Raw genomic sequence first — 13,827 nt, 5'->3', positions numbered from 1 at the left:
CATGGATTGGATGGATCTTTTTTGAGGCTTGGACCGAACATCATCTCTACCAAATTGTATGAAGATTGGACAAACTTTGTGGCCAGTGAACTTTTTTCAGAAAATCCGATGCTGGACTTGGCTTGGCGTTGAACGCTTGATGCAAGGAATCCAACAGTAATTGTTTTTAATCAGGCATATGGCTCAAAACTTACATGCATAAATGTACCTCCAGATTTGACCCATTGGTGGCGCTAGGGCGCTCGAGGTGGAGACATGAATCTAAGTGAAAAGAATCAAGGGACTGTCCCCAATCAGTGAGCCAAATTTAAAAACTTTTTACCATACGGTTCTAGGAGCTGCCATAGCCACCCTATCTATAAGAAAAAGATGATGATGATGATGAAGATGAAGTTGAAGATGAAGAAAAGGTAGAAACACACTGTATAAGCAGGTCTGCAGAGCGCTTTTTTGGAAATCAAGTGAAATCAATGAACCCTTAACTGAACGTGAAATTAAATGTTGAACTTATAATGCAGCTCCTACTTTAATAATATGGCGGTACATCTGAAGGCTGTCAGGCCTGGAGGAACCATACATCCGGAGCAACAGTTGGCCTGCTCCTTTGGCATATCAGCCTGGAGGAGAGGAACCATATGCTGCAATTAAAACACTGCAAACAAGGCTGCTAATAACATACTGCATGCCCTGAGTGTGACTGATGAAATTATATAGGGCTATAGTTACGACATTTCTGGTTATAAATTCTCATCCTGTTTGCCAAGTTTTAGTGGTATTTGGGTTATAGCTGAGATTACCATGATATTGAACAATTAGATGGTATGAATATACAGGTAACACAGGAAGATAACATGCTTCAGTTCTCTGTGCTTGTTGGTGAAATGGCAAGTTGCCTGAATAGAAAAGTAGGGATTCGCTTGCCATTATGAAACGCTCCCTGCAAAAGTGGCATACCTGACTGTACTCTAAAGTCATCACACACATTCTGTAGAATTAGTTGATTTTATTGCAAGCAATAATTTTCATCGTCTCTAGCAATAAATGAAAGGGACACCAGAATATGTTTGGTGCACAACGTAGCTAAAAATGTATGACTATATTTTTTCTTACAAGAGTAAACATTGCATAAACTCAACATTTTTATTATTGCAGTGAGGTGAAAACAGTGCGCATAAGATATTTAATGCAGTGACATAGGCAGAACTAAACATCTTAAATTCTTAAATCAATCTAAAAGTTTTCATTCTGCTCTTATTCAGTCCCCATAAATGTTGTTCAATGGATTTATATAGTATAAAATCATTGTTCATATAGTACTTAAATGAAATCGTGAAACAGTCTAAGATGGATCTCACATTTTTTATGTTTATGAAAGCGTAATATAATGCAGTTTTTCACTCACCGTATGGGCAGGTACAGCAGTAGCTGTGGAGACCCTAGCTTCACCACTCACAAAACATCACTGTGCTCAGCAGGAGAGATCACAGAGCTGTCCATATCACCCTCTTCCCTCTGAGATTTACAGCAGATGGAGCACAGGAGCAGCATGCAGACGACCAAATACACAGCTACCACCAGCCACACCAAGGCTCCAAACAGAGCAAAAGACAGGAGATTGCCATCCATCTTGTCAATCCACTGAAGTGTATTAAGTCCTTCCATTTAGAGTTTACACCACGATGGGGCAAGAGGACAACAGCATAAGACTTAAGCCTTCATTTCCGCAGGTCGACACCAGGAAGTAAATCTGAGCATGTGTGCAAGACCTCATTCAATATGTAGACCTTGTCTCTATGGTAGGCTGCTATGAAAAAGGTAAGTGGCAATATTGCCATTAGCTTTCAACAAACACAGACCACATTATTCTCTCTCTAGCAGCCCATTTATAGGATCAAATTTATCCACAAATAACATTCTTGGTTGAATATTGACTCACTCCAAATATAGGTCTGATAATATCCTGTGCATCACTAGGACAACCTTTAAATGTTACAGTGCCTAAAATGACCCACCTTGGAAACCACATGGTTGACCATATAAAAATATTTCATCTGTAGTTTTCTCCAAACACATTTTTACCCTTTACTGAACAGAACCACTTATTTAACTTCAGAGAAAATACAGAGAGGCCTGGTTTTAAGGCCCATGAGCTTTGGCACTTGACAGAGTGACATGCATACAGTATGTTGCACACCATTAAATAATAGATACTGGCAAGACTCCAACACTGCAGTATAAAATAAAATAGCATATTTATTAACAAATCGGAAAAGTATTTCACTTGGGTGAAAAAAATACACAAAATGCTGTTTTTGAAAAGAGTGAATGATATATACATTTATTTTTTCCTATATAAACTATTAGGTCCTAAGCCACAATTATTAAAAAACTAAAAAATCATGGCGACCAACATAAGGTAAACAACAGCAGAAGGTTTGTTGGAAAAGATGGCTAGTTAGCAAAATACTGCTTGGCACAAAATGTGAAATGAAGAAAGCTAATTGCTTACTTTTCTCATAAACTTTAACTTGTTTTCGCCAGGGGAGGGGGGCCCAGTGTATGAGCGGCAGCCATGATTGTTGTCTTTCCTTCAGTCTTTCAGAAACGTTGAGGAGCTGGACTTCAGCTAATTCTGACTGCATGTCTCCAAACGTTTTATCTCCGAGTCGTCTTCACCGTTCACTGAATGCCGGTATGTTGTATTGTCTGCTTTAGAACATCGGCACCTGTAGGTTTTCATGTGTATTTAGCTGGTTTAACGTGCTTTTTTTTGTCTCCTTCTTGGAAAGACTTGGGAGAGTATATTCTGAAAGGCTGTGCACGGCACCGGTTCCAGCTATAAATGCAAGGCCCATGGTACAAGCAAATGTTCAAACATTTGCTCATTTGTACAGTTTTGTGTCGGGGACAGTTGTGTTATTAAAATAAAGCGCGTCTTGCATGGTTTACCTAATATTTTTCTCTCGTCAAGTGTTTTGTTTTGGTGTTTGCGTTGTTTAACAGAATGTTAACTGGAATGCAGGCCCATGTAGGAATCTGCAAAGCTGCCGTCAGGTTAGCTACCAAGCTACTTTTGATAACCCTAACAGCTGTCTTGCACAACTAGCTAGCTAGTTGGCAAGGACCTAAAGTTAGCTTGCTTGCGAAGAAGCTGGTAGGCCAGTTAGCGGCTATGCAACAGATAGCCTAGCTACAGCCAATGACAGGGTTTAGCTCGATTTAAATGGCTAACAAGCTTGCAGGTTTTCAAAGGAGTAGCTAGCTACTTAGCTAACGAACCATTAAGCCTAGGGTATTCAGTGATGTCGCTGAATCCAATAAATGTATTGGTGGATGCTTCAGGATAATAGCTAACGCTATCTACCGACTTAATATAATAGTATTTCTCAAAAACACTGTTAGCTAGCAGTTAATATAGTTGCCTCGTTTTATGAAATGGGTGTAGCTTACATTTGGTTTCGTAACCAAGCTGCTGCATCTAGCTAGCGGTTAGCTAACGTCTGTTGTATTGTAAAATATGTCTATTGAATGACTAAGTCGATGTACACAAACGGTTTCAGATGGCTAACTATCTAGGTAGCTACGTTAATGTGGCCATTATATTAGCTAGCTACACATACACGTCATGGTGGGAGTGATTCACAGCTCAAATTATAACTTTTGTGTCGCGAGCGTGACACTTGTGAATACCCTGTTTGCAATAGCTCGCTAATTTGACAAGTTCGACAAATTAACTAGCTAGCTTTGTTTTAAATGCGTCGATGTTTTGTGGTATACGAATGCAGAGACTCCGTGTGACTACAATTTCGTCTCACATTTTCCTCAAACTTCATATGGATGAAGTAACCAAGGTAGCTATAATTGACACACATTTGAGATGAGGGTCACAAGTACTTTTTGAGAAACTTGCAAAGTAAGGTCCCCATTTGAGGCATTTTTGTTCTTTCAGGTGATTATATTTCCAAAACCGGTGTTTGTTTGCTCAAATGGCTTGAGCTCTTGCAATAAGCCTATACTTTGACATGAAGCCAGACTTTCTGTTCCCTGCTATATTTAATGTTTCCGGCGCTCTATGCATGTCTTTCTGTGTCTTGTGTGCGAGCGTCTAATGATAATATTAGCTCATATATTTTTGAAGTCTGTCTTGCATCATAACAATCACATGGCGTGTAAATTATTGTATATGTTCGACGGCTGTTGTATTTTCATACAAAGAAATAAGCTCCCCAATTGGTAATACTGTCATCTGTTATCTTTATAATGTTACCTAAATGTATTGAAATAAAAGACTGCTTCATAACCAACCCCTTTACAAATTGTTCCTGTCTAATGCATGCTTCGTTTTCTAGTTTGTAGGTAAGAACAACTCTTTCTCTGTTAGAACAACAAGAGATTTTACTGTATTGTGACAACTTTTTGTCACGAAGTACATTTTTAAAAGTTGCAATAAACTTAAAGCCTTCATGCAGAGTATGGTGCATTGACCTTTTTTTTTAATTTGGTGAGGCAGTCGAATATGCTTGTCAGGGAATAATAAGATGTACTCTGTACTTGCCTCTGTGTGTCATCAGTCAAGTGGCACTGACAGCAAGCGGCTTCTGAACCAAAGATGAGGTGGGAAAATGAGATTAAAGGCATACTCTTTCCCTGTGTATCAGATCTTGTGCTTGTCTTAGGCTAATTGTTTGCACTACTTATTGGGGCATATCGTACTTGTTCCTGTCTCTTACTGTGTTAGTGTAATGCTCTGCCTGTCTTGAAAGACACCATTTAAGCCAGCTGAATATGTGCATTAGCTTATCCATGTGAAATTGCTGTAGATAACATGAGCTATAGCCAAAGCACATCTGTTTCAAAGGGTACATTATGTAATTTACTTCTTTGGAGACTTTTACAAGGTGCTTTTGTTATGAAGTGTATTGCACATTTTTTAAATTTCTGATTCTCTGTGTACCTGAGCTCGTTAAAGCTCAAAATTGAATTGTCAGTAAAAGAAGCTGTTTAATGGCAGTTTACAAGGAACACAAACAGAGCAGAGCTTGTGGCTTAGAGTCATTTATCGACATCCAGCACAATGAAATCACAGTATGTACTGTATTATATTTGCTTGGCATGGCTTGATAATGAATGCCTGCCAATTTCCGGGGTCAGTCAAGGATAATTTATTAAAAGATGGGTTATTTTAGTTTTCTGGAGGAGGTTAGGTTTACATGGCGCCTTAGGTTGACATTTTCTTCATATGTCCATGAGTATGTAGCTATAGGGAGAAGTAACTTCTCTGTTGAGATTTTCTGTAATACATTTAGTAGAATTTTTTCATTTATTTAGTTTATAGTAAGTTACATTACATTATTTTTCATATTGCAGATAAGGAAAAATATTGAAATAGAAATCACAAGAAAAATATGGCTGTAGGATATTACTACTAACCCAATACACTAATATCTGTCAGGCTACATTATATAGAATACAGATGGTGACTGATGCACAGATTCCTGAATGCTGCATGGTGTTGTCTCTAAAACATCCCGTATCTGTAGGGTTGGCTAGGTAAATTAGGTCCATTCATTGTGGGAATGGGCAGTTACTATTATTTTTATTGTCATGTGCTCTCTGCCATCATGCAGATTATGGAGTGAATGCCGCAATAGCAACAGGGACAGGGGTGCTGGTCCGGGGTAGATGGTGAGATATTACTGCAAAAGTCTCCAAAACAGTGCTATGGTGTAGATTATTAGATTATGTGCCACAAACAGTGGGGTATAGTGGGGTTTTATGGAAAACTGACTAATGCTGGGCCTTTTTCTTTTTTTTTGATTGGGACTGGAGTTATGATCATATGTGTCAAATTGTTGTTTTGGCCTTGTGCTCTAGAGCTTGGTTTGGCAAAGGAAGAACTTGTATTTTACAAGACGTCATACAGTGAAATGTGGTAGGTCTTTCATGTTATAAGGTTGTTTTGCATCTACTACTCCTGGGGCAGTTCTTGTTACAGTCAATGAGATTAATTCCAGCAAGTACCAAGCCATTTAGGCCAGAAACCTGGCACCCCACCACTAGGATGTTGCCTAACAGTTTATGATTTGTCTGGTCCTGTTTTGGAAGTTGCATTGGAGTCACTCCAGACTGTGTCTCTGCAGGCCAGTGTTGGCTGACTTTTTGCTGTTCTGTTGGTCCCTCAGATTAATAGGTATGCCAAAGGAAAAATATGATCCCCCGGATCCTCGCAGATTATATACCATCATGTCAGCCGAGGAGGCAGCCAATGGAAAGAAGTCTTACTGGGCGGAATTGGAGATCTCTGGTCAGTTGTCCTTCATTATCATTTGGTTACTTACCCTTTATCTTTTAGAAGATTATTATCTTAATCTTTGATGTTTTATGCTCATGAATAGGCGATTGGTCTTTTTAATCCATGCTATAGAAGTGTGTAGGGAAGTTCATTTGGAAAATTGTGGTGAAAAATTACATTGAACTGAAAAAAAAGAATTCTCATAAAAGACTAACTCAGAACTCCTGTTCTTGATTGACCAGGGCGGGTAAAGAGTTTGAGTAGCTCGCTCTGGACACTGACACACTTGACCGCGTTGCATCTTAATGACAACAGCCTTAGCCGCATTCCGCCAGAAATCGCCAAGCTCCAGCACCTGGTCTATCTGAACCTGTCCTCCAACAAACTGCGCAGCTTGCCGGCAGAACTTGGAAACATGGTGTCTCTCAGGTCAGTGGGAAAGGCGGCACTGTTAAAATTTGGCCATGGGAGTGAATAGTCTTCAGGTGATTTCCAGTCCCAGTAACACTTGTCTGTTGTGAATGGAAGCAGTTTACCTACACAGGGCAGTCCATCTGCAGCACACAATAAATGAGTTAAAAGTAAGTGTGGTTTCTATGTATTTTCTCCTTTGTGTTTTTCAGGGAATTGCTTTTAAATAACAATCTTTTACGGGTTCTGCCTTATGAACTTGGGCGGCTGTTCCAGCTACAAACCCTAGGTTTGAAAGGTATTCTTACCCGTACCTCCATAAACAAGCAAAATACACAGAATACACCATACAGTAGCCTATACCCTTAAAAGTTGCTATCACTTCGTAGAATTTTTATGTTTATCATCAGTATACTTCTAATGTTTTTTCTGTTACGGCAAAGTGATTTGCCTTTACTGGTAACCTGGACAAGGTCCTTTAATGAGTAGAAGACGGCTATTTTTTTTTTATGTATATAGATTTGGGGGAACTGTAAGAAAATTAAATCCTCATAGTATTTTTCTTTCAGGAAATCCTCTATCACAAGATATCCTCAAACTCTACCAGGAGCCTGATGGAACCAGAAAGCTCCTTAATTACATGCTGGACAATCTAGCAGGTACTTTATTCATATGGCTGGACTCTTTGAAAGGGAACATTGGTCAGTAGAAGTACAGTCTTATTGTATTAGTGTTCTATGTCTGCCAGCCTGTCTTGAGTTAATACTGTTCATCTCCACCTCTCTAGTACACCCAGAACAACTTCCCCCAAGACCATGGATCACTCTGAAAGAACGAGATCAAGTTATCCCCACAGGTACAGTTACACGGGTGTGCATTTGTATGTTCTTTTATTTATACAATATATCTATACGCACACAAACTTGCGCATATGCACACACTTCTCATTATATTTTGTTAGTACAGTTTGATGATTTGGTAGCCAGTTACAAACTCTGAAATCAGTTCACAATTTTAGAGGAATTCACCATGTTTTATTCACGAGTTGCATACTCTAGAATCAGTGAACACTTGTAGAGGTATTTAGCATGGTTTAACCCTTAGATGACATCGGACTGTTATGTGATTTTATTCCCACTCCAGCTGTGTTCACTGTCATGTGTTACAATGTGCTGTGTGACAAGTACGCTACACGACAGCTATATGGCTACTGTCCATCCTGGGCACTCAACTGGGAGTACAGGAAGAAGGGAATCATGGAGGAAATCGCCAACTGTGATGCTGACATCCTCAGCCTTCAGGTCAGCAAAACCTTCCTTTTCATGTCCACTGGTGTAACGTGGGCCTTCTTCATGCCCGATTGCAGTTTATCAGAAAACAGAAACTTCAGAGAAACGAAATTGACCCCAGCTCTGTGAACCCCTCCCTTTGGGACTGGGAAGCATCTTTTTTCAGACAGTCTGATCAATGTCCCCGCAGGAGGTGGAAACCGAGCAATACTACTCCCTTTTTCTTCAAACGCTGAAGGAGCGTGGATACGATGGTTATTTCTGTCCAAAGTCCCGTGCCAAATTAGTGTCAGAACAAGAAAGGAAACATGTGGATGGCTGTGCAATATTCTTCAAAACCGAGAAGTGAGTGCGCACGTTTATTGGTTTGCTTTCCCCATTAGTTTTATTTTATTTTATTTTTTTCCCCCCTCCTTGACCATACTCTCGCCTTGTTATTCACGTGTGCCTTTTGGCAGAGCTATAATTAGACACTGAACCCCCTGCTGCTTGCAGGACATGAGTGTAGTGACAACTGCTTTCCATAGCAGTTGTCAATTTGGTAAGGAAAAATAAAATGGCTTCCACTGCTTGGCTGTGAAGTAACATTGTCCTTGTAATAGACTGACATCCTATGATGGGGGTGTGCACTAGTTACTCACATAGCTTCATTAGAAACTAGGAATAGCTGAGACCCCACAAGGTATCCAAGCTTGGAATAGCTCATTTATTTTATTGATTTCATTAAATGTTATGTGCTTTATTCTCTGTAACTTACATTAAACAGGATAAACTTTCCAATAACAACATTTTGAACTGTATATATAGGTAAGCTTTACCGTAATAAGCGTTGTGAACTTGACACCACATAGTGGATTGTTCCTTGCTTCTGTTTCTTCACGTTTTTAGAGATAGAAGTGGAAATTGTGTTTTCACTGGTACAGACCTTGCATATTAAACTGTTTCTCTAATCTTTGTTTAGTTGCACACAGTTGTGAACACCATGTAATTGTGGGTTTGGTTTAATTTTGCAGATTTACACTAGTGCAGAAGCACACTGTAGAGTTCAATCAGGTTGCTATGGCAAACTCTGAAGGATCAGAAGTCATGCTGAATCGAGTAATGACAAAAGACAACATTGGGGTTGCTGTATTGTTGGAAGTCAGTAAGGACATCTTTTCCGGTGGTAAGGAGCACGCTGGTGTTATGGTTCTCATTTTACAATCATGTATTTTTCAACAAATGCATTACTAAATTTTTGTAGGAATTAGAATTGTTTGCATATGTTGTGTGATTGTATATTCCTTGTTTTGTCTCATTTTCTGTGGTAAATATTGAATTACAAAATGGCTCATAGCATTTTCTGTTTTAATAGATAACAAATCTACTTGAGTATAAAGCTCACATTTTCAGGTGTTCTATACCTCATTATCTACCAACACACAGAACAAATCCGAGAGGTGATGTGAGATGCAACCTCCTGGTGTTTGAGTGGCTCATTTGTTAAAAATGAAATGTGATGAATTGGCAGTGCTTTATTGTTGTCAATCTCATAAGTGCAGTATCAGTGCTTCATTGAGCTGTATTGACTTCCACCTGCTTGGCGTTTAGGGACTAAGCCCTTGCAGGAGAAACAGCTCCTCCTGGTGGCCAATGCGCACATGCACTGGGACCCGGAGTACTCGGACGTGAAGCTGATCCAGACCATGATGTTCATCTCGGAGCTGAAGAGCATCGCAGAGAAGGCCTCTGGGTCTGAGGCATCCAGCTCTCCCACGTCTGAGCCCGTCTCCATCCCCATCGTCCTGTGTGCAGACCTCAACTCTCTGCCTGATTCAGGTATCAGAGGGATTAGAGTTCAACCTGGCCCAAAGCAACTCATTTAGTTCGTGGTTGGGACTTGTGGCATAGTGATATGAGTATGAATCGTTAAACTGCATCAATGGATAATATGTAATGTGAAAAATTAGTCATTCAGGGACGGTGTCTACCATAGCAATAAATGATATAATGTTTGATGCATTTTAAAGACTTCTACATGTTGGTATATTTCTTTAACCTCCTAAGACCTGGCGTACACATGCGTGGACTCCACATTTTGGGCTGTACAACCGTAATACTTAATTCTTAAGACCGAGAGTCCACATATGTGGACATCATTTTTCTCAAAAACTACATCATGTCAAAAGATGATGCTTAGTTTTTATACTTATCAGGTCCCAATAAGCCCAAATAGCAAAGAGAAATTAAAAATGCATACCAAAAAAGAGTGCGGGTCTTAGGAGGTTAAATATTTCTCTTTTTTTGCGGAATTTGAAGGCGTGGTGGAGTATTTGAGCAATGGCGGTGTGGCGGAGAATCACAAGGACTTCAAAGAGCTGCGGTACAACGAATGCCTGACTAACTTCAGCTGCAACGGGAAGAACGGGAACTCTGAGGGCAGCATCACACACGGCTTCCAGCTGAAGAGCGCGTACGACAACAACCTGATGCCTTACACCAATTACACCTACGACTTCAAGGTGAGCCCTGTTCACACCTGCCTTTCAGAGCACTCTTGCAAAATGGCTTGTCATAATAATAAATGAATTAATTTAGTGTGGGGGTCAAGGGACTTGACTAGGCCTTTCGTAGTTCCTTGCTTTTATATTTCATTTAGGCAGGTTGCTCTATCCTACATTCAAACTGCCGTGGGCTTATTGCTTTTGCTGAGCATTATTTGATTTACTTTGGTAATTACTTTGGCCGTTAGGAATGATAATTACCGTTCTCCTGTCTCTGCTTTGTGTCTCGTCTCTCTCTCTCCAGGGCGTGATTGACTACATTTTCTATTCCAAGACTCACATGAGCGTTCTGGGTGCTCTGGGCCCCCTGGAGACCCAGTGGCTGACGGACAACAGCATCACGGGCTGCCCCCACCCCCACATCCCCTCCGACCACTTCTCCCTGCTGGCTCAGCTGGAGCTGCACCCGCCCCTCTCCCCCCTCAACGGGCTGCACCTGCCTGTGCACAGGTAGTGCAGCCCCAGCAGACGTGTACCGCTGTAGAGCCACCGCCCGGAGTAAAGTACCACCTTCACACTGACTGGCACTTCCCAGCTGCTCCTTTTTAACTTCTGCACATGGATTTTATTCATCTATTCTCCAAAGGCTTGATACCAAATTAGGGTTGGGATTCTTATTTTCCTGCATCATGTCCGAGACATGCTGCTTTAGGCATAAGAAGTAATAATTGTCCGACTCTAAAAAAACGTTCACTTCGAGTATCAGCGTTTAGCTTCAGACTCCTGGTGCTCGACTACTTTAAATTTGTACCTCCAGCAGTGTGTCGTCATCGCTGGCTAAAATGACACTCAAAAGTGTGACAACCTGACGTTTCAAACACTATTCAATGTGAACACACTGGCATATTGGGAAACTACCTGAAATGTATTCTTGCACATTGTCAGGAATTATTTATAAACGATGAAAACGGCATCCCAGCCCTACTCTCAGAAAAGAAACATTTGATAGTGTCACTTTGCTATTTTTACTATGCATTTCCTTGATTTGCTTGCGAGCAGTTTGTGTCTGAATCAGAGCAGTGTTACTTTAAGTTGAAATTGGAAGCCCCCTATGTTGCTGTGGTATGGCTATTCTGCCCTTCACAGCTGAACTCATGGAGCTGCCAGTAGCATCACGCCTTTGCAGATCAGCACATTCAGATGAACTGAATTCATATTCATATTCTGCTACTAAATCTTTTGGTCTATTTTATACCATTTCATTTGTTAGAACTCCCCCTTTTCTCACTTACCACGAGGTAGTATTAGACTGTTTTTAGCTTGACATGTGTCAACAGTATGTCTCACTTGTGGGACATTTCTATTTAAGGTATTTGCCAAAATTAATAATGAATATAAACAGAGCTCTCGGCTGGAACATTTGAAATCTTTTGGATATATTTACAAACATTTCTAAATGGGCTTTGAGTTTTCTGTAAAAAAAAAAAGAAGAAAGAAGTTAAAAATTAATATCTGCAAAAAAAATCATATCTATTTATTGTCTTAGGAAGATTTTGACATTCACAGATGGCTATCCTGGTGGTCAGTTAAAGAGAAACCTTCTCAGTGGTGTAGTTTTAAACTCAATAATTGAATATGCAGGGTTGTACTCTAAATGTCCTAGAGTGTCCTTTGTGAAACTGTCACTTGTTGCCCCTCAGAAAAACATAACCATTTCTCTATTTGGTTCGGTATTTGCTATTCTATTATGCATTTTTAAAATATTCTGTTTGCTGTTCTTTTTTTTTTCTTGCATATGTGGCATTTATGAATGAAGCCATAACATTGTTAAAGCACATAAGTTATTTTTTTATGTATTCAGAGCTTGGAACTTTAAGGTGAAATTGCATTTGTGAAGTGTGAGCCTTGTCATTTGATACATACAGTAATCCACTGCCTGCACGTTATGTCTCTGTGATACAAGCTTTGCTTCTTTTGCACACAACGATGATGCTTTAACTGAAATCCCCCAGGTTTCGGCAGCTGAATTCAGCACCTTTCTGGAGACAAGGCCCAGACTTCACTCCCAGCACTTGAAATCTCTTTATATAGACTGGAGTTACAACTTCATCTACAGTACAATGATTGTATTTAAAAAAAAAAGATATGCCCATTTTGTTGTCTATTGTACGACAAATCATTGGAGGGAATGTACCATAATCTGCTTCAGGTTACCGTTTTCTTTCTTGCAGTCATGGAAGTGTATGGTGATGAATACACAGATTTGCCCATTTGGGCAATGCACCACAGTGTAGGCAAGCCCCTTTGAGACTGTCAAACTAAGTCCAGTGGCAGTCCAAACAATAAGTGAACCTGGTTTATTTTTCAATTTAATTTCCCTTTGGTTTTGCTCCCTTTTTCTTCAAGGGATACATTTTTGTACGTACATGTATGAAAATTCTGTGATACAGTATTAAACATTGGTGTTGAATATGTTTTCTTTTGGAGGGAGGGGTTCATTTTAATGGTCTTTCTTATATGAACATTGCTGTCTATGATGACTGCTATAGTTATCACTGGGAAGCTGTCGATATCTCATCAGACAGACCTTCAGTTCTTGAAGTGACACTTAAAATCAATGGACCTTCATCTGCAATCCAAGTTATCCTTTTAGAACTGCATTTCAAGTGACTTCAGTTTTCCTATGTCATTGAATCTGACAATAGCGCAGTCACATGGGTAACGGACAACATGGGAAGGCAACATTTCTATATTTCTATTTAATAAAATTGTTTTTAAGAGCATATTCTTCCATTTTTATAATAAGGTGCCTAGTTTTTATGTCTTCAGCAGCATCACTGCCTGCTATGTACAGGTCAGAATCCAGCCCGTAACCCAACCCTACTCCTCAGAAGAGTGTGTAATGGGGAGTAAAATGCTTTGTTTTGATGGGGTGTGGTTGAAACATTCCCTTGATTTCAGCTTCGTAGCATGATGGCACTGCATTGAAATGAGCGGCTGGTGCATTTCCTGTTCCGTTTCCTTATCCTGACCTCATACACGTACCTCATAGGCATTCAGTGCTTCACATAATGTCATGTCGACGGCATATACACTGTAGCCTTTGAAAGGTCATTCATGACGTTGCAACCAATTTTCTTTCAATTTGCTTTTGTTTCAGAGTTGGAAAAATTTGTTTTATCTCTACAGAATGCTTGAGATTTTCTTGTATGTTTGAAGCTACAGTACGCTACTTTTTGCGACACGTTTTGTTTCATTTTCATTTACATTTTAGCTTGTACACTCAACTCCCCATGCTGTTTGAAGCCGTCTGATAAAGATTCTATAAATTATGTGGAAATCATTGCAATTT

General features: G+C 39.8%; 1 protein-coding gene across 4 annotated transcripts; it reads left to right on the top strand.

The window, feature by feature from the left end:
• Nucleotides 1-2,553: 2,553 nt before the first annotated feature.
• cnot6l (CCR4-NOT transcription complex, subunit 6-like) lies at nt 2,554-12,949 on the top strand. 4 transcript variants are annotated; one of them, XM_061262614.1, is made up of 12 exons: nt 2,554-2,692; nt 6,183-6,304; nt 6,535-6,721; nt 6,916-7,001; nt 7,273-7,362; nt 7,491-7,559; nt 7,847-8,004; nt 8,183-8,337; nt 9,006-9,157; nt 9,583-9,810; nt 10,291-10,493; nt 10,780-12,949. In XM_061262614.1, exons 2-12 carry the CDS (start codon nt 6,193-6,195, stop codon nt 10,987-10,989), a joined length of 1,650 nt encoding a protein of 549 aa, XP_061118598.1. In that variant the 5' UTR covers nt 2,554-2,692; nt 6,183-6,192; the 3' UTR covers nt 10,990-12,949. The 4 variants fall into 4 exon arrangements, with proteins under 4 accessions (XP_061118598.1, XP_061118600.1, XP_061118599.1 ...); XM_061262616.1 differs by lacking the exon at nt 2,554-2,692 and adding an exon at nt 2,841-2,856; XM_061262615.1 differs by lacking the exon at nt 2,554-2,692 and adding an exon at nt 3,313-5,685.
• Nucleotides 12,950-13,827: the final 878 nt, after the last annotated feature.

This window comes from Conger conger, chromosome 12 (assembly GCF_963514075.1).
Source record: "Conger conger chromosome 12, fConCon1.1, whole genome shotgun sequence".
Lineage (NCBI taxonomy): Eukaryota > Metazoa > Chordata > Actinopteri > Anguilliformes > Congridae > Conger > Conger conger.
Note: the sequence above shows the minus strand (reverse complement) of the source record. Positions and strands in the feature narration are given on the sequence as shown.

What these genes read in the sequence shown, in the direction of transcription:
- cnot6l (XM_061262614.1), top strand. Translation starts at nt 6,193, where the DNA reads ATGCCAAAGGAAAAATATGATCCCCCGGATCCTCGCAGATTATATACC. An exon ending in GGCGGAATTGGAGATCTCTG is followed by an intron (nt 6,305 to 6,534) that starts GTCAGTTGTCCT and finishes TTGATTGACCAG; the next exon opens with GGCGGGTAAAGAGTTTGAGT. An exon ending in AGATCAAGTTATCCCCACAG is followed by an intron (nt 7,560 to 7,846) that starts GTACAGTTACAC and finishes TTCCCACTCCAG; the next exon opens with CTGTGTTCACTGTCATGTGT.